General features: G+C 40.7%; 1 protein-coding gene across 3 annotated transcripts in view; it reads left to right on the top strand.

Annotated features, from left to right (window-relative positions):
* Positions 1-23,960, top strand: part of svild (supervillin d) — a 47,660-nt gene extending 23,700 nt beyond the window's left edge. Inside the window, exons 5-30 of one of the 3 annotated variants that reach the window (XM_034119167.1) lie at positions 1,290-1,387; positions 2,654-2,738; positions 4,395-4,975; positions 5,618-5,750; positions 9,974-10,009; positions 10,793-10,940; positions 11,600-11,683; positions 11,956-12,042; positions 12,298-12,481; positions 12,601-12,773; positions 13,750-13,911; positions 14,131-14,267; positions 14,694-14,841; positions 15,295-15,440; positions 15,685-15,860; positions 16,052-16,187; positions 16,401-16,701; positions 16,994-17,148; positions 18,375-18,477; positions 18,682-18,889; positions 18,974-19,107; positions 19,937-20,092; positions 20,710-20,853; positions 21,530-21,642; positions 22,118-22,273; positions 22,617-23,960. In XM_034119167.1, coding sequence (XP_033975058.1) covers positions 1,290-1,387; positions 2,654-2,738; positions 4,395-4,975; positions 5,618-5,750; positions 9,974-10,009; positions 10,793-10,940; positions 11,600-11,683; positions 11,956-12,042; positions 12,298-12,481; positions 12,601-12,773; positions 13,750-13,911; positions 14,131-14,267; positions 14,694-14,841; positions 15,295-15,440; positions 15,685-15,860; positions 16,052-16,187; positions 16,401-16,701; positions 16,994-17,148; positions 18,375-18,477; positions 18,682-18,889; positions 18,974-19,107; positions 19,937-20,092; positions 20,710-20,853; positions 21,530-21,642; positions 22,118-22,273; positions 22,617-22,703 — 4,071 coding nt within the window. In that variant the 3' untranslated portion in view covers positions 22,704-23,960. Of the gene's footprint in view, positions 1-1,289; positions 1,388-2,635; positions 2,739-4,394; positions 4,976-5,617; positions 5,751-9,973; positions 10,010-10,792; positions 10,941-11,599; positions 11,684-11,955; positions 12,043-12,297; positions 12,482-12,600; positions 12,774-13,749; positions 13,912-14,130; positions 14,268-14,693; positions 14,842-15,294; positions 15,441-15,684; positions 15,861-16,051; positions 16,188-16,400; positions 16,702-16,993; positions 17,149-18,374; positions 18,478-18,681; positions 18,890-18,973; positions 19,108-19,936; positions 20,093-20,709; positions 20,854-21,529; positions 21,643-22,117; positions 22,274-22,616 lie in introns of all 3 variants that reach the window. The other 2 variants (XM_034119166.1, XM_034119168.1) reach the window with 2 other exon arrangements.
* The last annotated feature ends 1,183 nt before the right edge of the window (positions 23,961-25,143 follow it).

Below are 25,143 nucleotides of genomic sequence, written 5' to 3'. Positions count from 1 at the left end.
GTCTTAAAGCAACGGTGGGAAGAAGACGTCTAGAGATCCAGTCAGGAACAAAAGCTTTATGATGCCTCCTTTACTACGGGACATACATACATGCATGCTTAAAAATGAAGACACTGTCCGTCTTTCCCAGGCTGCTTAGGTTTCATCATATTGGATGTAAATAGCAGTTGTAACTTGGCCTTTACAGACCAGGAGGAGTGCCAAGTTTGACCAAGTGAACCCAGATGGCGGCAAAACCTGCTGGGAAAACAATCTCCCACCAAGAGGCCATCCCACAATCACACCACTTTTTGCTTTTATTCTTCTCTCTCCGTCCTTTGTCCTGACTTAGATCTCTTGTTATTCCAATGTGTCTCACATGAAAGTCATCAGTAGTGTTTTTCTTCGCTGTCTTCACTTTCATTCCTTATCACTCATCGCTGCTCCAAATCCCCCCGCTGAGAGCGATGGAGTCAGAGCGTCCAGCAGGAGTGAGGTTACAGTGTGGATTGAGGCAATCAATGTGTAGATGAGACTTCTGGAGAAAGATACAGCTCATTTACATTTGTTTCCTGGTTCAATTTCCTGAGCATATTAAAGCCTGTTATTCAGAAGGCGATGCTTTTCACGCTGGGTGAAAAATAAGTTCCTGGGTTAGTTATTTTGTGAGAAAGCAGCATTTCATTTCCGTTTTTTTTGGCTCACAGCTGGAGACCCACTTGTCTGCAGGTCAGCCCAGGGCCTCGGTAAAGTGTGAACTGATGCAGGTCTCACACAGCTGCACAGTTCAACTTCACACTATACACATGTTTTAAAAAGTCTGATATTAAACCAAAGCATGTATCTACCCCCCTTTTTGCGTATTTTTATTTTTATATTCTAATTGAAAGACAATATTAGACATAAATGCATCATCATTTATTATTCACGGTGGTGTATTTTTTTTATAGGTCATATAATATGTCTGGAAGAGATCTTTTAACCTTTAATGATGGTATGAAAAGAGTAAAAACAAACCCTAATGTCTCCCCTAAGGCCACTTTACTTTAATGTGGAAAATACCGTACAGGCTGCGCTCATCTCTCTATTTTTTCCTGTATGCACTCGTGGTGGTAGGTTACTACTGCACTGCCTTGAGCAACTCCACTGGAGCTTTTAAAGGGTTAACTGCTCCACTCAAGTGTATGGGTGGAGCTTTTACTCATTCATGCACTCCCATTATAAAGATTTTTTTTGTACAGCTAGTGTAGGAAGTAAGCAAAGTATTACCTAACCTTTAGGCTTTTTGCCGCCCTTCTCTCTGCCTGTAGGACCAGGAGGGGATGGAGGATGGAAGCAGCCGCCAACACACCAACAACAGGAGAAAGAGTCCAATAATGAGCAGCGACGAGGAAGAGTCCTCCGCCAGGTAGGCAGGTTCAAAGTTGATTTTTAATCACAGCAACTCCTGAATTAATCTGTAACTGATTCACAGCTTTGTATATCCTCTGCTGGGATGGTGTTAGTTGTGTCAGACTAGTTGCATTCACACTTTGAATAGACTCTTCATAATTAGAGTAATAAATGTTGTGGTCTGCGGTTCATTACATTATGCCACAACACGAGCAGCTAGAACAGATTCACCGTGACACAAACGCACTGAGGCCGAGCAGGCAGAGAGCAGCGGTAATTACAGGCCAATTGAAAGGATCTCTTGTGATGTGAACAGCTGCACAGATAAACCAGATAAACCTGCAGGGCTTGCCACACACTCTCTTGCACATGCATTTAATACACAGGCCTCAGTGCTGTGTGGTTGCCATGGTGATGCAAACCAGGCTGAAGTTAAAAGCTGGAGCAGTGAAACTGTACCCAGCGCGGTGACCACTGGAGTCTGGACTGAGCCGGAGAGTGTGTATTTATTGTGTCTATCTATAAAATCCCCCACATGCTGGTTGTGTGTAGATACTTTTCAGAGTTCGCTCACTGTTTTTGTTCACATGAAGTTTGAACTGACCCATACACTGCTTTCAGTTTCAAGTGAGATCAGGATATTTGAACTTAATGTTTTCAGCAAAGCTTTATTTCACTGCATCAAATAAACCAAACATTTTTGTATACATAAATCAAGCTGATGACAAAAACTAATGTAGACTAAATAAAATATTGCTTAAAAGCAAAAGTGAATGTGTCCAAGCATCACTGCCTTCCAAAGGTCAAAAACACTCATCAGAGGAGATCAATTATAAGCTGAGTTCACTTTCTTTATCATTACGCTGGCCGAGAGCCTACGTTGATTACTAAGTGCCATATCGGTGACTGGTTATTGATTTTTGGAAACGCCCTTAGGGTTAGTGAAAATAAGAACGTCTGCAGAAAAAACGACTTCAACACGCTTTACTCATTGATTTAGTAACGTTCAGTTGAGGTTGTTTATTAACCACTGTGTTCTAAGTACATTAAGTATACACAAATAATTGATTATGCCCCTAACTGTTAGTCATGTTTTAATAACATAAGGAAAATGTGATTGTGGCAGAACAGATTAATGTCATTTCTTAGTTTGTGGTTTAAATTCACCTTGCAGCTCTTTCCATTATGTAATGCCTGAATCACTTTTACCTCAAATGTGTTTTTTGTTTCCACCATCTTCGCCTGTTTTCCGCTCATATTTCAGCCTTTCCAAAACTGATAGGAGCAAGGTAATGGATGAAAAAGAGGCCCCAGATGACCCGTCATGGAAGGAGCCGCATGAAAACGCTTCCACTGAGGAAGAAAAGGTCTCATTTCTTTTTTCAGTTGATGCATTACAACATGGTTTCCATAACTCAATAGTCTGAAATATAAGAGTCATCTCTCTGGATTGTAATGTGGGGGGGAAAAAATCATATTTTGTGGCTCTGCATGCGGGCCAATTCCAAAATGCTTACTCACCTGCACTCTGGCTCTCTGAACCTCTGGGTCTGCTTTGGTTTACTTTTTTGTTTAGAAGATGACATGCAGACTGTAATTCATGTCACCAATGTACCGATGCAATGCAAACAATCTCTCACACACACACACACACACACACACACTCACTCTTAAACGTGTTCTACGCTCTGGTGTTTTTCATTTAAGAGGACCACCTGGTTAGCGTTGCACTTTCACACCCAGCTGGTCTCACGATTTGCTGCGTCCTTCAGCTCCTCCTGAATCAGCGCTCCCTCGTAAACTCTGACCTGTCAGTAGGACGTCTGCTGTTGCTCCAGCTGCTGTTTTATCGTCTGAGCAACAGCATACAGTATCACACTCAAAAGGGTGTGTTTACATGTGTCATTTCATGCTCCTCCTGGCTATTCAATCCAAGTGTATTTATAAAGTGCAGAGTTAAATACAACAGTGGACCAGTGCTGTTCAATGACAATAGAGCAAATGCCATAGAAACAAAACCGCAAAATCACTGTCTTTTGCATTTTAAGATTACTACTTAAATAATTTTCATGATCACATCCTTATAACAGTTCATATTTAATGTAAGCTCAGACCACACAAAGCTTTAGTCTCACAATAAAACTTACTTGACACAACATGTGTTTTCTTTTAACGCTATTCTCTCTTAGAAAAACAAACAAACACGAGTGACGTCCCAAACAAGTCTTGCAGATTTGTTGACCAGGGCACAGCCTTAACAATCCTTCTTGACACACTGGTTATTTCTTTTGATTTCACCCATTAACTCCTGGATTTTCACTTAATCCCATATCATAATCACCTTTGATGCAGCTTTCTGAAGCTCTGTTACGGCCCGTCCACACAGCGGCTTTGGAAAAAGCTTGCCGGCGGGCGTGTCTGAAGCTCGACCAACAACAAATCACATGAATCTCCCGCCCCTGAGACACAAGCAGCGGTTTGATTGGCTAGAGCTTGTACTGGCATATGATTTGATTGGCTGACGCTTCCACCGAAAGCTTCAGAAGCTTCAAAAGTTGAACATTGCTCAACTTTTGAAGCCTGAGATGCCTGGAAAGCTCCGCTCTGCTTCCCACAATGCAGTTCGGCAAAGTGACGTCACCCCATTCAAAGTGAATGGGCAGAAGCGTTGGAAGATTTTTTTAACGCTGCTGTGTGGACGTACCGTTACTCTTCTTTTCTTTTTACTTATATGCATTTGACTTTTCTTGATAACACCAGTAGTTCAATAAAAGCAGCAAAATAGTTAGAAAAGGAGTATAACTTCATGCTTGGGAAAAAGGGAGAAAGAAAAATGGTTTTCCACTGTTCATGTGGAAAATGCAAATTAGCGCTATTGGAAACTGTCTGGTCAAATAGCATTACACGCCATAATCACAGACCATAGAATACACTTAAAGTAGTCTTAGAACTTTAATGGTTATTTCCAGATTTTATAAATATTATTGCTGGTAGAAAATAAAAGCTTTCTCCCTCTTCATCAGCCCTCCAGTCTCCTCTCCGACGGATCTCTCCACCTCAGCAGGAACCGAGACGCCTCCCCCCCCCCTTCTCCTCCCCCCTCTCCTCCCTGCCAGCCGTCCTCTCTGCAGCGCCAGGACTCTGAGCCTCGGGGCATCAAGGGAATCCTGAAGAAATGCCGCTCCACCAGCGTGGAATCGGACCACAGCGAGGGTTCGGCGGCCGATTGCACACCGGCCCGACAGAGCAGCGTCACCCTCAGCCACGCCGAGAGCGAGGAGGAGGAGGAGGAAGAGGAGGAGATGGAGGATGAAGAAGAAGAAGAAGAAGAAGAAGAGGAGGAGGAGATCGAGGAGGAGGAGATAGAGGAAGAGGTCAACGGGGAAAATGACAGAGAAGATGAGTCATTTACCGAGAATACCACAGACGGAGGGTGCTTCAGCAGCGGCAGACCGCAGGCGGGGGGGAGCAGTGGCAGTGGGGGGAGCTCTGAGGACATGAGAAGCCCGTCGCCCCTCGAGAGCCTGGAGGCGTCCACAGTGTCCGAGGATGCTGAGGAGCCCGAGAGCAGCCTTGATGGAAGCCAGAGCGGCTCACTACAGAGGTCAATGGATGTACACAACCACAGCATGCATTCATCTGATCAGGGATAAGGCCTAGATGCACATATTTGTGTCTGTGCAAAGAAAAGGGGGTTCAAGTGTCCCCGAGTTCATTTCATTTGAGGTATATGATCTCAAATGGTTGCCAGGACTAGCATAACATGGGAATATCCTGGTAAAATAAAGGTACAAATGAATCAAATGTAATTAAAGCACCCAGAAGACAGTAAGTTTGAATGTCACAGATTCTTATATATACAGTAGTTAAAATAAATAAGAACTATAAACCTTTGACTAAGTAATATACAAAAGAAAGGTCAGGGAGTAAAGCTTAAAAAAACATACAACCTTCAACATCAGAAAAAAATGAATATATACAGAAGCTGCAGTGTAAAGAAAAAATTAATTGAAAATGAGAAATTAAATTTATGCAAATGTCATAGTAACAACTTTTTAATAACATATTTAACACAAGACATTGTGACTTTATTCTCTGCTCAGGAAGCCATTACTCCACTATATTTTAGTTTACTGCCATATTATATTACATAAAACCTTTAAGGCTTTCCAAAATGCATAGTGAATGTATTTTCAACTATGTTTTTTCATAGAGAAAAACATACGTGTCTTTGCCTTTATTTCAGACTGACGGAGGACACTGGTGAAGGAGAGAAGAAGGATGGAGTGAAGAAACCCAAAGCCTCCGACCGGATCGAGACCAAACTGTCTGATCGCTTCGGCCAGCTCCAAGATGCTGAAAACGCCTGGAAGAAAAAGGTAGGTTTTTACTTGAGCAAGCCTGTTTTTTTTGTGTCATTGGGTTTAGTATTTGGTCAGTGAGCAGGTTTGGGGAGGGTGTACAGGCAGGAACTAGTAACTACTGCCACATGTCCAGGCTTCCTCTCAGCTTTGTGTGCAGGGAAAGAAGGATTTGGCTGTGGACGCATTTCTTCCTCTGCTGAATCAGCTTATTTCCCCTGAGTTGCTGCCAAAAGGGCGTGAGGTTAAGAGGGCTTGGGGTTGCAGCAGATTTGGGAGTGGTGACGCCAAAGCCCAGAGATCCAGGGCTTAACTGGCCTACGAAAGAGAAAGAGAGACAAGCCCCTTCCCCTTGTGAAAATAAAATCCAACACCATGACCAAACACCTGAAACCTTACAAGCTAAAGCCCGCTTCCCTTTGTTGGTTTTTGTACTCTCCTGTTTTCTCCTGCTCTCAAGAGCTTCAAAAATAATTCCTTCCATGAGCGAGCTGTTCTGTTCTTTATAGACTTCCCCGTCTCAGAAAATATAAACATCCAGGTTACACAGTCTTACACAGGTCAGGGTTTAATGTTTAACACATGCTAAGATAACTGACGTGTTTTGGAAGCGGTGCATGCAGGTTTATACACGCTCTTCACCTATGCAAACAAGACCGAGTTTTCAAGAGGAAAAACAACCCGACACTCTCTGATGATAACCATTTCACGGACAGAGAAAGAAATCAACTACAGCAGTGGAACAACTCTACGAGCGCCACATGGAAATCCTTCAATTGGACACTGAAATTAAAGTGATGTCATGTTCATTTAAATGGACCATCTCCTGGCAGGCTGTCTGTCCAAATCAATGATCCTCCAGGGGGATTTCTGCTTTTTGGCTCATCCTTCATCCGTAGAAAAAAAAAAGAAAGAAAGTAAATCCACTCTCCAGTCTGGAAAAGCTACTTAATAAGTATGTACAGCCAGCCAAATACCTACTAATCCCCCAATCAATTAAACACTAACAACTGATGTCATTTTATATTTGTGTGGTCTGTCTTCATTATGATAAGTCAAAACAAAGTCCATGAGAAGGAATGTCTCATCAACACAAAACACATGCATGGAAGGGGAAGTCCAGAAGTCTGCGGATTTCTTCCTTTGAGTCTGTCTGAGGTTAGTGCCTGTGAATTTGTCTAAAACCTGCTGTGGGAACTGACATCACATGTAGATAATACATGGTTTGGCTAAATAATTGGCATTGACGCCGTGTCGGCATTGGCTATGGGGCATTTCCTCGCATGTGACCGTTCTTGTTACAGTTCTGCTTCTCTCTTGAGGAAAGGCCATTGGTTTTTAGGTTTCGGCATGTGATTTTTATCGTATACACTGCCAATCCGGAGCAGATGTTGTTGCTCTTTGGTTGATATGTGGGGGACCAGGGAATGCAGCATGCATGGTACACAGCATGGTCATCTTCAACCAGCTCCAGATGTTTCCTGTTAAGCCTGCTGAGCTGCTCTCTGCGCCGCAGCTGTGTTGTAAAGTGAGGCCTTGTTGTAAATTAAATGTAAAGGGGGGCATGTCTTCTCCTGAATAATGATTGTTATGATAAGCTACATTGACTGTTTGCAGCATGTCACTAGTTAATTACACATTTTACCAAGATAAAACAAATTAAAAAAATTGCTGCTTTGTTAATCTCAATTCCGTTTTGCCAGTAAAGTAAGTGAACTTTACACATGGATATTAAATGAATATTTTGATATCTACGATTTACTTTCAAGTCCCACAGGATATCTAAGTGTGTTCCAGTGATGATTTAATAAAGAATAGTCTGATTTGATTCATTTAAGACTAATGATCGTTTGGAAATATAGTCCCTGGTGGGTTGATTCCCAGAAAATGTATCGGAGATAATCCACTGAGGACGAGTGGATTTTCCGCAATGATTTGTGATTTTGTAGAAAAAGGCTCTTTATTTAAAAACACAAGCTAATACATTGAGTAAAACACATGTATACCTGATTAAAACCAAACAATGAGGTTAGTTTTTTACCCTGCCTTGCTTTTCATTTATTTAGTTTGCTCTCTTTGCATGCACTGTTATGAACAATCTGTTCCCCTTTTCATTTCTCTTCCATCTTCTCAAACTTTAAATGCTCTTAAATGGTCTTCCATGCCTAAACCCACTCTCTCCAGCTGTAGCAGTTTAATGTCGCCCTGCTTTGCTTTTTCTCCTCCAAGCCCCTCTGATAATTCCCCTTTCTTCTTCTCCTCCTGCTCTTTCTCCTCCTCCCTTCTTTCCAGTTTTCCTTTGTTCTCACCTGCGGACTCTACCCCTTTCTTTGTCTTTGCCACCCGCCTGTCAACCTTTCCTCTTCAGGTGAGTGTGTGTGTGCATACACATGTGCTATATTCACCTCTTTGCACAGACATGTTTTGCTCTTATTGCTCTACCTGTGCTCTGGACAACCTCTCTCACACGCTGAGAAATACCAGCGAGAAATCAGAGCTGTCGACACACTTGCTTTTTGGGTACTTGAATGTGGTCTGCTGGCCCTCAGTTGGTCCATATCTGTGTCAGTGGTTTATGTTGAGGTGCTGGCTGCACTGTACAGCAAGGCAGGGCTGAGAAAAATGGTTTCCTGTGGGGGCTTTGAGGCCCTGGGCCTTTCCTCTCCTCCCCTTCCCTCCAGGGTCCTGTCAGGCCAATGTATTTCCCCTCTCTGATCCACTCCAGAGATGGGCTGCTGGCTGCACTGAGAACGCTTTAGGACTGCGTGAGATAATGGGGATCGTCGTTCATGTGCCCTAGTGCTGTACTAAAAGACTGAATGTGATGTAGTGTGCACGAAATTTAAGAGTGGCATTTCTGAGCAGTAATAGTTTAAAGGTACAAAAAACAGGATTGTCCTATAAAAGTGTGCAGAAACAGCTCTATATGTCATATTGTTTCATTTTATAAAGTCAGCGTGAGTTCACTTTGATGTTCGGCCCCAGTGTGTCGTCTGTGTGTGCATGCCAGTGTGATTAAATGCTTTTCTTTGAACTTTTGTCTGGTGCCACGCTAATATTTGACCAGGCCATGCAACATGTTTGACATTAAAGTACAAAGTGTGTGTGCACTGCTGTGTGAGAGCAACAGAACAAGAGAAAGGGGGAGGGGGGAGGTTGTTATGTGTTTTGATTGTGTGGAAGATGTGTGAGGGAAACTTGTGTTTTTCCATTGTTACCACATGCCTTCTTGAATATTGTAGCATGTGTCATTAAGTCAGGACTTATGACACATTGCATTACTCAGACTTGTTATTCAATATTTTAGTTACATGGAGGATTAATTTCCACCTCCTTCCTTGCCAGGATGTCAACAATGATTGGTTAAGCATGGATGACGAGTCTTGCTGAGGGACATGTCAACAGATAACATGTATTGTTAGACACAGGATGACAGTGTGAGGAGTAAACGTTTGATCCTCCTGTCACAGAGTCGTTTTTTTTGGGAAAGACTCTGTATATGATTTATAAACATCATGCAAAAGTGGCTTGTGTATATATATTTTAGTTACATATAATAGATGGTAGCTGTCTACATTAAATAAATTATTAACTCAAATTAGCCTTTGGATATAACAAACTCTAATGTGTTTATAATGTATGCAATCAATCTTTGGGCGAGAGTAAACCCAGGAGTAAATTGAACTTTCAGTTTTTAGCCATTTACTTTTTAGCTCCTAATACAACTAGAAGTTCTGGTTAGCTGTTGCCAAAAATCATGAAATGTGTAAGTAAACAATCCTACAAAATGAAGCTACAGTCGGTTACAGTCTATTTATTTTATTTTCATGCAGAAGTTATTATGATAATGATTTGTACACATGTATCTTGTAGACAACTAATACAGGTCCGGAGGTTAATTTAGAGAAACAACGTTTAAAGTTGGTTAGACTGCTGATCACGATTAGACATTTTTAATGCCGCCTATAATTTTACATCAACAACATTGTAATGACATCAGTGTGGCAGCGGTTCACCACTTTAACGTCTTTTTAAACTCTGAAGCTGCTGACATCTGTGACTGTTTAAAGTTGACTCCTCAGAGCTTACCGTGCAGATGATGCTGTGAAATACAGAATGACAGTCAGCAGTTCACACGGATCATCTTTCATCCTCAAAAGAAATTCCTCTATGACTGTAACAAGATGTTGAGTTTTGGTAATCCTGATCATTTGTTTGTCATTTACTTTCTTCTCCTGCAGAAAAAACGTCCCAGCTGTGAAGCCAAACAGGCAAAAGTACTTCAAAGACTATTCAATACAAACAGAAATACATACAATCACCGACCACTTTGTATAATCACTTTGCCTAATGCTGATTATCTGCTTGGAATTTATTTTCTGTGCGTTTCTCCTTCCTTTTTTTTCTGTTTGTATTATCTGTAGAAAGGATGTGAACTCATGCTACATCCCATGCAGTGGATTGCTCATTATTAGAGAAGGAATATGGGGTGGCAGCCAGTAAAAAGCTGAAGCAGGGCCATATAACGCTTCAAATATTTCAGAGTGGAATATCATTAATTACTATAAAACAGCTCAGGGGTCCAGTGGGACCAGGAGTGCAGTAAAAACGCTGCTAACTTAGTTTTAATGGTGGAGTTCAGGTGCAAAGATGGCAGCAGGAGTAAATCACATAAGGAAAGCTCTACTGAATAGCAGCCATTTGAAGGTTTCTGGACACTTTTGGTGTTTTATTGTCAGGACTCTACATTCTTCATGTTTTCTTTGCATAAAATCAAGTATGGAATAACACAGTAAGACCTTTTTGGGGGTAGTTGTTTTTGGCAGAAGCCACGCTCCCACAGAAATAAATTAGAAAAAGGTTGGGATCTGTCATAATTCGCCCTTAAATTCACTTCTGGTGGCTTCACTGTCTTACTCCGCCTATCCTCATGCAAGCCGGCTTGCTCATTCATGATGATTCCACTGGGTCTTCATAACTGTCTGTTCATGTGTGAAATGAATGGACAGTAATGATCTCAAGTCTTCATGCTGAATCTAAAAAAATAAATATCCCAACAGAAATCCAGTGTGGATTTGGGGCCCAAGGTGTCGCTGGCAGACAGGATGAAGGTGCTGAAAGACAAAGAGGAACAGTGGAAGAGCCGAGGCAAAGGAGCAGCCAACGACTCGGTCCAGTTCACTGTGGCTGGACGCATGGCCAAGAGAGGTAACTGCAGTGTGTGTGTTTACTCAGTGTGGTGAGATGAGTGCGTGCTTATTGTTCTACTGCGGGAGGCCGGGCCAATCGTGCAAACTCTCTGTGACCTCTGCATTCCTTCAGGTGTCTTTACAGTTGGCTTAACAATATTGTTTGTTTTATATTACACACATACATAAAGACAATTGAAAGCAGACATAACCTTTTCCTCCTCAGAAAACGACAGCTAATTAAACAATGTGATTTTTTTTAAAGAATGGCAAACAGCCCCCTAAAAAAAAAAGCATATACTGTATAACAATTTAGCAGCGTCATATCCAGCCTACAATGAGTCGGGGCTATAATATAATAGGATATATTGCTAATTAGATTATGTTGGACCCAATAACATGAAAATGATTAGTCAATTTATTTTCTATTATATGGCAAAATGTCTTTTAAATAAAAAGATCTACGAGTTAATCTAATGGGATCATTTGACGCTTGTCTTTCTCATATATTCACCAAATATATATCTTTGAAAATGTTGGAATATTACTGTGCATTTTTTATTATGTTCTGGCTATTTTAGACAAAACAATAAATCAAGAAAATATTTGACACTTCATTAATAATGTAAATATGTTGATATTGCAGCCCTAATAATTTCCCCCTTTGTCTTCCTCCAGGTCTTGTGACAGACACCGGAAAGGATGAGTCGCCTCTTATTGCCCTCAAGAAGTGTAACGCCACGCCTGTCAAGCCGCTTGAAGGTCAGTCAGTCAGTGTGTGAATCATTTAGTTAATCAGGGAAGTCATTAACCCGATGTGTCTGTTAGGGCAGCAGATGGTCTGAATAATTAACATGTAATTATAGTCATGGTCATTTTGTGTCATAAGGTGCAGATGACACGGAACAAATGTAAATGTTGGTAGTAGTTCTAATAGAATTTGATGCCTTTTATACAAATATATGAATGCCAAAGATTGATGTTGGATTGTAATACTGAGTATATTCAGCCTTTGTTCCTTTTTTGCTGAACAGAAATCTCCAGTAGAACAGATGTCAAGGTGGAAGGAGACAAAAGGCTCGACAAGCTTGAGTCTTTCCTCGACAAGCTACACAGTAAAGGTACATTCCCCCTGTTTCTTCCATATGAGATGATGGTTTATCACACATTGTGTTATTGGGGATCTATTGTACACGTAGGTAAACAACTTTGTTATTCCATATTTGTTTAATTTCAATCTAAACTCTCCTTTACCGATACAGGATATCCAACACATTTTGTGCACATGTGTTCACTAAAATCATTAGCAAGAGAACATATCTATATAACACTTCCTTTTCTATCCTCTTTCTTTCCTTCCATGGTGGGGGGGTCAGGTGTGAGCAAAAACAAGATATCCACTGTCGAGGTGACGGCAGAGACGGAGAAAGAAGTGATGACTCTGGACGATGACGAGACATTCGGCAACTTTTACAAAACTGTCTCACCGACATCGCTCCATGATTCAAGTATGGTTTTAACAGAGGAGGACTTCAGCCAGATCCATACCAATACACCAAAGTTAGTGTACAATAATAATATCTTTGACAATTTTAAATGACTTATGAGTCCCTTTTTTTCTTCTCAGGTAGGTGGCTTCCATTAAAACTGCCCACTGTTCTGTGTTTGTATGTTTTCAGGCTCACGTCAGCCGTGACAGAACACAAGAGAGCGGTCCGCCCCCCCAGGAGGAACCAGGGCTCCAGGAACCCTCTGCGGGCCCTCGCTGCTCGCAACGACATCCGACAGGTCTACACCGAGCAGAGGCTCAACGTCGCCTCCCTGGAGACCAAGAGGATCCAAGTGGAGAGGAGTAAGACTACTTAACTGACTAAAGTGATAATGAGGTTCTCAGCATAGCTAGGATAAAGTCTCCTATATGGCAAGAGCTTTCAAGCACAAATGTTTAATCTACAACAAAACAGTTTGGTATTATGCCTCTATAAAGATATGTTGTGTTGTTCATGATAAACTGACACGGTCACAGTGGCCTTTAGGGGTTTCTGTGGGTCGCAGTGTGCTCTACTGGTGTATGAAACGTATCCTTATAAGAGATTACAATTGTAATACCGGTGTGGAATCTCATAATAGTCCAAAAAATATAAAACAAATTCAATTTCCCATAAAACATTGACATTTACTTTTGGTTATAATTGGTTGTTTTTTGTTGTTTTGTACTTATTATTTTGCATACAAAGGGCAATATTAACCTTTATGACTCCAAAAGTAACGTTGCAGTGGCTACATATTTGTCAGACATTAATTAAGACACATTTTCATATACAGAACATAAATGAATAACTTAATCTCCTGTCCAACAGTCTCCAAATACAATGTGCACTTCTGTAAAACACAGCTGTTTAATTTGTTTATTATCCCTAAACGCATTGCATGAAAGCTAAAGTTGAAATGGCAGGCCAATAAGCTGTACTCTATGACTAAAGCTGTTCTGAAAGTGCAAGCAGCTGTACATACTTATCTAATGCATATATTCAATTCCTTTTTTTGAATAGTTTTCACGGGCTAATCTGACCTCAGTGACGTTTTCACAGCGATAGAGAAGGAAGTAAGATCTGCAGCCGTGTGTAGGCCGCTAAGTATAGCTCACACAAAACAGACATTTGAAAATGTCTCTTACGATCTATGATATAAATCTGATCCTGGTCTTTATTTGTTATAATGAGAGAGATGGCAGAGTAGATCAGGGAATACCTACTGTACGCTCAAGTGTTTCAACTCAACTGTGTTCATTTCTAATGTCACTGATCCTTTTCTTCTCTCTTTTAAAGTGGCAAAGCACTCCAAATCAAATCTCGCTGATGTGGCCTTGGCGGGTCTCGCCAGCAAAGAGAACTTTCGCAAGATCAACCTGCGAAGCGTGAAGTCCACCGAAGTTGTGACCAACAACAGCACGCTGCCTTTCAACAAGCTCATGCTCATTCGCATCAAAGGTCAGAAACTCAAGAAGGTGAACTGTGTTTTCTGTAAACATGTGTTGAATGGAGGTGTCAGGTATGGGGATCTATAGTAGCAAGGGCTTCTTGTGTTATCTCTTAATGATGTTCAGTTAATAAACCACAACAAAAGGATGCTCAATACCAGATCAGTCATGTATGTTTCAGATTTAAACTGCTGAAGTCAAAGTATTAAATGCTTTATCATGTCTGCAGGTCGGAGGCACATCCAGGTGCGTCTGGTGGAGCCCACATCCCACTCTCTGAACAGCGGAGACTGCTTCCTCCTCATCACGCCAAAACAATGTTACATGTGGAGTGGAGAGTTTGCCAACGTCATAGAGAAAGCTAAGGTAGAGAAGAATGAAGAAACTGCTTTGGATTTACATTTTTTGATAATTGTTGACCGTACAGAATAGTTTTGAAGCTTCATTTTCACATTGACGTTCAAATAATAAATCAATCTATTCATTCTTTTGAAACTCAACACTTCTTCCTAGTTGCACATAAAAATAGGCTACAGTAATTATATTCATTTGTAGATTTCTGGATTGTTCCCAACTCATGTGAACTTTTTAAAGGTTGTGATTATTCTGTAGTCAAATGTATATTGGAAAATTCACAGATTTGTTTTCAATTTGTTGGAATCAAGCAACAGAAAAAGAAAGCCTTAATTCACTGCTAACAAATCCATTAAATAAAGTTGATTTCAAATAAAAAGGTTGAATACCTCAAATACAGGCGTGACATGTACTGTACCATATGTTTTCTGTGACCAGGCGTCGGACATGGCAGCGTTCGTTCAGGCGAAGAGGGACATGGGGTGTAAAGCCTCCCAGGTGACGGTGCTGGAGGAGGGCATCAACACGGACACTAGATGGGCCAAAGAGTTCTGGACCCTGCTGGGAGGACAGACCCCGTACAGAGGTTCATACACACATACAAGAAACAGAATAAAATATATCTATATATACTATAAGTACAACGAAAATAATACTTTATATTCATTATTCATCTTATTTTTACATATATTTCTTTTAAACCTACTGGGTGTATTTCACATTTTCGGTTCCCCTTCAAAACTATTCCACAAAGAAACTAATTTGACTATCAGACATCTTTGTTTTGCATTTTTTGTAAAAATGCACTTCCTCTAGGTTCATACTTAATCTTCACAGTTGTAACATCTTTTGGAAACAGTAACAAAAATGACCTAATACATTACCTTTTAGCGTTTTAATTCAGAGAAAAGCGCTATCAAAAACAACAGTCTTTGTTTCATAGGATATTTAAAAGGTAAAGTAAAACATTAGATCTGTTTTTTTTCCTTAAGAACACACATGCTTACCCTGCTTTTTGTTCTGTGTGTGTGTGTTATAGGAGCGGGGGAGCCAGAGGAGGACGAGCTGTATGAGACTGGAGTGTTGGACTCTAACGGGGTGTACCGACTCCTGGGAGACAAACTGGTTCCTCATGAAGAAGCCTGGGCCTCCATCCCGAGTGTCTCCTTGCTCGACTCCAAAGAGGTAACACTGCTACTATATAGAAGAATAATGACCATATTTATGTTACGAACTATTTTGATCGATTTTAAGCCTGAAAAAAAGTTAGACTGGCATAGAAAGTATGAAAAGTGACGTTATTATATCTTTAAAAAGAGTCCATAATAGTCCAGACAGACATTTCAGTACACGGTGTTTGTTTTATTTGCATGTTGTAACAACTGCAATCCATCTTCCCCCTCCCCCCGCTGCCAACACCCTACAACAGGTATTGGTGTTTGATTTTGGCAGTGAAGTGTACGTGTGGCACGGGAAAGATGTGCCCTTGGGTGACAGAAAAGTTGCTGTGAAACTGGGCAAACAGCTTTACAGTGGCAGCTACGACTACAGCAGCTGCAGAGTTAACCCTTTAGACGCCTCCTGCTTGAATACAGATGTGCCTCAGTGAGTATCACGTGTTAATACTACCACTTTTTATTGCTGTTTACACATTTGTAAAATAACAGTGTTGCACTTTTTGCATGCAGAAGGTTAGTTGGACTACTGGTGGTGTTATTGTAGCCCCTAGTGGTTTCATTTTGCTGGTACAGTTGTACACAGGATTTATTTATTTTTCTTGTATGTTTGATTTCCAGGCAGGGGGAGGGTCGCCCCAGCTGGGCTCTGTTTGGCCGGCTGTCGGAGCACAATGAGACGTCGCTGTTCAGAGAGAAGTTCCTGGACTGGGCCGAGAGGAAGAAGGAGGAAGCTGCTCAAGCAGAGGAAATCAAGGTAGACGAGATTAGACTCAGGATGTGTTCATTTTTGGAATTAGCAATGACTCAGTGTTTGTGTTTTACATGAATCAGTAACGGCTTTCATACACTTTTTGGATTATTATTAAAGGAATTTAGAATAAACCCCGTTTCTAATGCCATTTATTCATGAAAATCCTGACCAAAGTAACACATTTAAACTTACTGAAACTTTCTTTTGTCTTCTCAGAGCCCAGTCCACTCCATTGACCGCCCCACTCTTGACCTGGAGCTGCAGCCATGTGACGCCAAGGCCCTGCTGGACAACGAGCCGGCCTCGGTGAAGACCCTCCTGGAGGGGGTGAACGTGCAGCGGGGCCACGGCCTGGTGAGAGCGGACGACGGGAGGCAGGCGGAGTTGGCTACAATAGCTGTAGATTCCTGGCACATCAAAGAGCACGGCGAGGAGGAGCTGCCTGAAGAGAGCCTGGGCCAACTGCACGAAGGCGACACCTACATCATCCGCTGGAAATACTCCATCACCACTCTCGGTGAGTCATGTGTTTTGGCACAGAGGTAGCCTGAAGAATAAACAGTGGAGGTTTAAATATCATGACAAAGTGGTAAGACCTTGGAGAAGATTAATGGCATTAGTATCTGCCCGACTTCACTCGTTAGTTTTAATGGATTGCAACTGGAAAAAAAACACATCTGTGAGGCAAATGTAAGTGTGGTTAACAATGTTTGACAGATGAAGAGGCTATAGTGTTACATTTTAGAGTTACAGCTGTCCAGAAGTGAAAGCAGAAGTTCTTCATTTATCCACTTGTCCGGTTTTCACAGTGGGTAAGCGACAGAAGCCCGGGGAGCTGAGTGCCGGCACTCCTGGGAGAGAGAGGACAGCTTGTTTTTTCTGGCAAGGCAGTAAATCCAGCGTCAGTGAGAAGGGAACTTCGGCTCTGATGACGGTGGAGCTGGGCAGCCACAGAGGATCACAAGTGGGTATCAGTTCATCACAGCCACACACATCCAATCAAATCTATTCTCTTTTTCATGTTAAGTTTCCGATTAGGACTCTAAAAAGGCCAGTTTTTCTAGTACTGTCATGATTAAAACTGTGATAAACAACATTTATTGCATTTAAGACCGTTTTATGCCACATATAAAATGATTTAAAGGTCCCATGTCATGGCCATTTCTACTGATCATAATTCCATTGTTGAGGTCTACTAGAATAGATTTACATTGTTCAATGTTCCAAAATCACATTGGTTTCTCATACAGCATCTCTGTGTATAGTATGTGTATTCACTCTCTGTCCTAAACGGCTTGTTGGAGCTCCTGCCCCCCCCCCCTCCCTATGAGCCCACTGTGCTCTAATTGGTCAGCTCGCCCACTCTGTTCTGATGAGTCCACCACCGTTACAGCGGAACATCAGTGATCATGTGTTACAATGGCGTTAGCCACAGTTTCGCCGCTGCGAGGCTCCACTAGCACCCCCCCCCCCCTCCAGCGCATCACAGTTTTGCCGCTGAGAGAGTGTGTGTGTGTGTGTGTGTGTGTGTGAGGAGCTCCACGGATTGGTCCATTGGGTCGCCGTTACGTCACTTGGTTCCCGGAAGGAAAAAATGGAAAAAGAAAAATCTCTAACGAGGCGTTCTGGGGCAGCATAGACAGGTCTTTTCTGTGTTAGAGTTTTACTCGCTACAGGGTGCACTTTGAGGGTTTGTGACTTTGCAGACCGTTTACATGCATAAAAACCTTCATAACACACAAGGGGACGGGTAATAACCGGAAAAGCATGACATGGGACCTTTAAAAAAAGTAGAATAAAAATTAAAGTACAGCTTTTCAAAAACAATAAACTTCAAATTCTTAATAATTAGGGAAAGACTTTTACAAAATATCCAAATAAATAAAACATAATGAAATAAAACCCAATAATCAAAACAATGAGTTGAGTCTTGTGCCCTGTAAGCAAAAAGGTCTGTGCCAAAGTCTTATTATGGGAGGTATAATAGCACGCACACACGCACACACGCACGCACGCACACACACACACACACATTTTACACATTGAACAATATTGAGGTCAGTAAAAATGATCAGGGTTGTGTTCATGTATTGTCAATAAGGTTATCATCAGGCCTTTTATTAACAGAATATGAACACATGAATGTTGGATATATAAAAGTGTGTGTTTTTTGTCTTATTTGTTCACCAGGTGTTGGTGAGTGCAGGGAAAGAGCCTCCATGCTTCCTCCAGCTCTTCCAGGGAGCTTTGATCATCCACAAGGGCAGTAGAGAAAACAGTGCCAACAACACAGGTACACAAATATACTTTTTTTTTTTTTTTTAAGTGTTGCCCTATATTCCAGCCAATTTACTTATAGGCTTTGGATCACTGCATACAATACTGTATCAAACTCAGTGTTGCCAAATGGTGGCTTGGGACTTGTTGAACACGTTTTGTCAAATAAACACAGTGAATAATGTGACATTATGCTTTTATCTGTGGTTCATCTCTGCAGGCGGCTGGAGGTTGTTCTGTGTCCGTGGAGAGGCGGAGGTGGAGGCGTCGCTGGTGGAGGTGGATTGCCAGCATGCCAGTCTGCGCTCTCGTGCCAGCCTGGTGCTTCTGAACGCTCAGACAGCCGTTCTCTTCTTGTGGCACGGCTGCAAAGCACATGCTGGAGCCAGGCAGGTGGCCAAAAGAGCTGCAGACAAACTCACCCAGAGGTAAGGAGCGAGCAGATGGACGTTAATATGTTTAGTGGACGAGCATATGTGGACTGACATTGTTTCTGTGTTGGTGTCTTCAAGGTGTCCCTCAGAGTTAGGTCTGAGCAGCAGCAGCAGTGTGAAGGTGGAGGAGGTGGAGGAAGGGTCTGAACCCACAGAGTTTGTGAAGGCTCTGGGCCCGCTGGACAAGAAGGCCTACGACTGCATGCTGCAAGGTGCGACCTCACATTGCATACTATGCCTTGTGCCTTACTTTGTTAAAAGCAGCTCTCATATCTTTAGAGGCTGAACATGTCAAAAGAATATCAATTACAACTAATATTTATATTGTTTTCCAGTAACTTTTATCCAAATTCATTCCTGATAATAAATGCCAAGTAATCATTTTCAGAATTGTAGACCCTTAAATAGCAATTTGTAAAACAAACAATTATTGAATACTTTACATTCAAGTTTAGACTTTTTTTCACAGTCTGGGATATGTCAAAGATTAGCAACAACATTGATGTTGATGCATGTCATCTAACACATAATACAGCACCAATCCCCCCCTAGTGGAAATCAGGAAAATAACATTTATTTTCCACTAAGGACACGCATGAGACAACGGCTCAATCTGGTTGAAAAAGGTTAGCCAGGGCCCTAGATTAAATATCTGATATCCTTTTTATATATATTTTTAATTAAATGCTCTAATTGCCATGGGATCAAAAACATTTTATTGAATTTTTAATGGATTTTAATAGGGAAATGGTTGTCCTTAAGGGCCTGAGTTTCTGTATTTTGGCTGCATTATTTAATTTTGACTTATTGAGGCTGATGTTAAAGATACAAATTCAGGAGAAAAAAACGTACTTACAAATTGTATGAAATATGCATCAATGCTGCCCAAATGATTGAACATTTAAATAGGCCAAAAGTATCCCAAGTGAGGGAAAAACCATGTAGTAACTTACCAGCAGAAATAAGAGCACAGCTTGTGTTCAGCGTGTGAGCTGATGTGATGAGACGTGTGTGTGTGTGTGTGTGTGTGTGTTTCTCCAGATCCAGGGAAGTACAACTACATACCGCGTCTGTTCCGCCTCAGCGCCAGCTCCGGAGTGTTCGAAGGGGAGGAGCGTCTGTATCCAGCCAGGGTGTCGGAGGGAGTCATGGCGATGCCCTTCCTGCAGGAGAACCTCTACTCTGCACATCAGCCAGGTACCAAACACCTGTAACAATGTTATAATCCAGTGAATTAGGTTTTGATAATTTGTCGTATATGGTATCCTAAAAAAAGGTTAAATAGCCAGCTGCAGTCCGTTCAATTCTCACTGTTTAATGGTCTTTACAATCTGTAAAATGGTTCTGTCCTTGCCTGAAAAAGAGGAAAACATAACTAAATGGATCAACCAGCAACTGTATTTATTTACTAATAAATACTTATCTTTGTTAGCTTAGTTATCAGTGGCTTGACTGAGTCATTTAGTTAAATTAATTGTTATTTGTGTTTTTGAGATTGATCATGAAAAATACAGCGTTTATTCTGTTCTTGTTAGTCACCTTTTAATGTGAATCAGAAATTCTGTTAAAAGAGAGTCTTGGCAGGTTTCTTTTCACATAAGGAAGGACAAAACTAAAATCACAAAAAAACTCAGTTACTCAATGTTCCCTGTTTAAACCTTGAAAACGACACAATAAGACGCTGGTTTTGAAAGAGCCTTTCACAGCTGTTGATGGATGTGTTTTATTGTTACTGTCAGCCTAACAATACCTGGACTGTAGTGCCTCTTCCTGCTGCTGGGTGTTCATGTCCTTGCTCTGCCTCACCTCTCCAGCCCTGTTCCTGCTGGATAACCGAATGGAGGTGTACCTGTGGCAGGGCTGGCAGCCTGACGACACTCAGTGCACCGGCTCTGCCAAGATGCGCTGGAACAGTGAGAGGAAGTGTGCCATGGAGACTGTGCTGCAGTACTGCAAAGGTCAGAGGTCACATACATCCACTGTAGCTAAAATGTCTGGGGTCTGTTCGAAATCACATACTAACATACTACCAACAATTATAGGTATGAACATTTTTTGTATTGGATAAATGCTTGGATGTAAAGTAGATTAACAAGAACTTCTAAGTACGCAATAGTAGGTTAATGGACAAACTGACCTGCCCCCATATTGCATTGTGGGTCTTCAGACTATCCAATGGAGGACTGCCAGGGAAAATGATTACCTGTTTGATAAGATAAATACTATAGTAATGACAGCGAGACGTTAGGGTTTATTTAAGAGTAATAAAGGCGGGAGCTAGACATATAATGCACAATAGAAAATATATTAATAACTAATACTAATTGCCTTCAAATCCTGGAAAATATTAAATTAAGTGCTATAAAACAGTCTGCTCGTGATGGCATACCTAATCGTTAATATGTATGCATTATGTTAGCATGAGATTTCGAACATAGCCTGGATCTACAGTAATTGATCAGGACATGTTTAGCAGCCAAACACTTCCCTAAGCACTCTCAAAAAATAATGCTATTGCTTTTGTATTTACACCATCAGTATTATGAGCACACATTACTTGTCCCCATACAGTATATGAATTATGAAATGTAAAGCATGTTTTACTCATCTTCTACACTGTGGTATGATTTACAGAGAAGAACCCTCGGCGCCCCCCTCAGGCATATCTGGTCCTAGCAGGCTGTGAACCTCTCACCTTCACCAACATCTTCCCATACTGGGAGAAGGACACCACGATCACTTCAAAGGTGGGTTACTTTTGATACACATTACATTTTGATTTCTGATGTTTTACTTTACGAGTCTGTGCCGGCGTAAGTGGAGCTATCACAGTTGCTTGAGCTTCATGTAGTTGACGCAAGAATCCAAATCATCTCACTCAACCAGATCTGTTTTGTCAAAGTGCCAGCCCAAAACTATTTCTCAATGGGGTTTTTATCTGCCAAATGACTTGCCTGTTCTATTTTGCTGCCTTTGTTAAACCCTTTTTCAAAAGGTGCTTTATACATAAAGAGTTTTATTATAACATCACATCATTTTTAAATAAAAAGTTGAAGAAATGTAATGTAACGTTGATTCTTTCTTGCAGCAATTATCAATTTGGACACATTTTGATATTTTTTAAACCTGTTTTTTAGGATGTAAACCCTAGCTTACACACAAAGAGGAATGGCTCTATTTCTTTGCATTTATTTACCGGTTTTTAATGATATGTGTTTGCAGACTGAGGGCTCCAAGAACAAGGTGATGTTGGTAAAGGAGGCGCTGTCTCGCCTCAGTAAGCAGCAGTACTCCATCGAGGAGCTGACCGGGAAGCAGCTCCCAGAGGGAGTGGACCCTCTGCGCCTGGAGGACTACCTGTCCGACCAGGACTTCAAGGTAAGGCACTTAGCTGATCTCAAATAGGATTTTAAATAGCTTAAAGTTGATATATTGTTAGATCAGATTATTTATAAGCAGAATACATAGATATTCTTCGTATGAGAGTTTTGCGACAGGAAAGAAGAGCCAATAAAATAGCTTAAATGTTGAAAATAATGATTAGTCAGTCTCGTGTCATATTTTTATAATGCAGCAAATTACAGATTTGAAATGCCAAATATGTTGAGGACACAGAAAGATGCATACAGTAAAAAGCACTTGGCCCACCTAGACAAACATATTATTTATTATTATATAAGGCCTTGTGTAACCTTTGTCCTCTCACTCTGATGTTTTGCAGACACTTCTTGAAATGAGTCGAGTTGAGTTCAACGCTCTGCCAAACTGGAAGCAAAAGAATCTGAAGAAAAGCAAGGGCCTGTTTTAAAACAAATCTTTTTGTACACTCGCTGCCTGTTTTTTCATTCTCTCAGAAGCTTTTCTATCTTTTTTTTATTCCAAGAAAATAAATGGTCCTCATTTTGTAAAGTATATAGAAAAGCAAATGTACAATTTTGTTCAAATGTTGATCTATTTTTAATACCAATGCCATGTTTTCTTGTGTCACTAAAATATTTTAGCCGATCATTATGTGCAATTGTTAATCTTTTTGATGGCAAGATGTTTTCCTTGTATGGTAAAAAATAGTTACCCTTGCATTATAAATATGTAATATACTATAAAGGAGTGTGTTTTATATGTTACACTAGAAGGTGTCGATTTTCATGTAAGAATGTGTTTGCCTGTTATAAAACTGAGGGAGTTATTCATTGATTTTCCTATTTCACAGAGAAAGGCAGCTCTGTGTAATGGGATCAAATTGTTCATCAAAATGTCCTCACTTAGAGGATGAGAAACAAAAGAAAGCAAAACAAATCGAAGTTCAGAGAACAATCCCTATGATTTGTGAACATTTGAAAGAAACGTGGTGATTGAAAACCAAGATTGTATTCAATACGCCTGACTTGTATAATTGTAACAGAAATATATATTCAGTTTTCTGTTTTTGTACACGTCTGTGAATGAGTAAACTCCAAAATCCCATAGAGAATTTAAACTGAAATTGATCACATTGATGCTAAGCATAACTAAAACTCAACCATAACATTTGTTCATGTTTGGTACTGAATACTTCCTGGATCTCATGAATGACTGCCTGTGTGCCAGTGGTGGCAGCCCTTTGATCAACTGCTTGTTAGGGACCAAATTGAAACTGTTTGTCTTGTTATACATGTTTCTGTTTTTCTATGTGTGTCTGAATGTGTAAATGTGCAACTTTAAAAGTATTATGTGTGTGGATATGTAAGAGAGAGTACCATGCAGTATAAACTGCCTTTTATAGCTGTAGCTGACACCACAAATGAATACTGCAAATGTGATGTCATATATTATATTATGTGTAAACCATACTGTCAATAGGATTGCCTGTAATGTCTGAATTAGAACATTTCTGCATGATGTTCACAAAAAAATATTTTTCTCAGAAAACTTGTTATTTTTTTGTGACATGTAAGATCTGCATTACATGTGGAGAAAGCTTCCAAGCCACTTTTTATTTCATGGCACATAACAATAAACATGGTGGTAGGGAAATGAGATATTAATGCTCAAGGTTCCCTTTTTAAATAAAGTATTTTTAAAAAGGGTTTTGTTATGATTGTCTTTTAAGTAGCACAAACAAATACAATCTTTTGGTCTTTTCAGTTAAGACCTTAGACTGTCGTAGTAGGTGACGCACAGGTGTAAATAATTACATTAATAATAGCTTAGAGGGCAGATTCCTTAACGGTTATTAGTAAAACCTGTGTTTGTCCTACTATGCGAGTCAAAAATGCTTGTTGTGAAAAATAATTATTAGAAACATTATAATGGACACCTGGTTTTAGTAGATTTGTGTGCAGTTTTAGATGGAAAAGCCTGTGTTTCAGTGGAACAGTAAAGCATCACAGTACAGAGCCACTATTTTTCTAAATATCTTCGTGGGGTTTAGCAGGCAAAGCACTGGTGGAACAAATAACATAAATAATCTCAGCGAACTCTGCCAGTGAGCAAGCACAATACCCATCTGAACTGAACACATCCTGTATTCTTTAGTGACATACAGTAGCCTACTAACACAGTAGGCTATGTGTCAGACTAAGTCAGCATATTCAAAATGAGAAAATGTCTGTTTTTTTATTTCATTAGATGCTTGAAGAGCAGAAGTTAAAGCAGATCATGTTTAAAAATGATAAGAACACAGGTCTCACTCATAAAATAAACCTTACAATATTACATTGTGGAATCTGCTGAGAAATACAATATGCAATCTTCTAAATAATTAGTAAAGACCAGCCGCTCAAATATGATTTTGATCATTTAGGTTTTTGCTATTCTACTGTCCAACACTCCAGTAATTGGCCGTAATGCACCTGAAGCTGCACTCTGCCAATATGCCTACCCCCAGAAAAAAACACCTTTAACCTGCCATACATTTTGGGGCACTTTTGGGGCCAGCTGAAACGAAGCTAAAACACAACAACATGATAAAAGTTTATTTGGTCAATTAAGTGAAAGAAAGGGTGGAAAAAATACACTTTTACACACCCAGCAGGTGTGGATCCGAGCAACAATAGCATTCGTTTGGAGTCGTGTTTGCGTCTGCTTCACTAAATGTAAGTCAAAAATCCGTCTGTAATGTGCTTTTAGTTTCCACCAGCTCCTGACGGAAATAGGCGAACGTTAGCGGCTGGCTAACAGTTAGCTAGTAGCCAGTCGTTAACTGTTAGCCGCTAATGTTAGCATATGGGTAGGTAGCATAGCATACAACCGGGTACAACATCATAACA

Source organism: Trematomus bernacchii, unplaced genomic scaffold (genome assembly GCF_902827165.1).
Source record: "Trematomus bernacchii unplaced genomic scaffold, fTreBer1.1, whole genome shotgun sequence".
In the NCBI taxonomy this organism is placed as follows: domain Eukaryota; kingdom Metazoa; phylum Chordata; class Actinopteri; order Perciformes; family Nototheniidae; genus Trematomus; species Trematomus bernacchii.
This window is presented reverse-complemented; position numbering and strand designations above follow the sequence as displayed.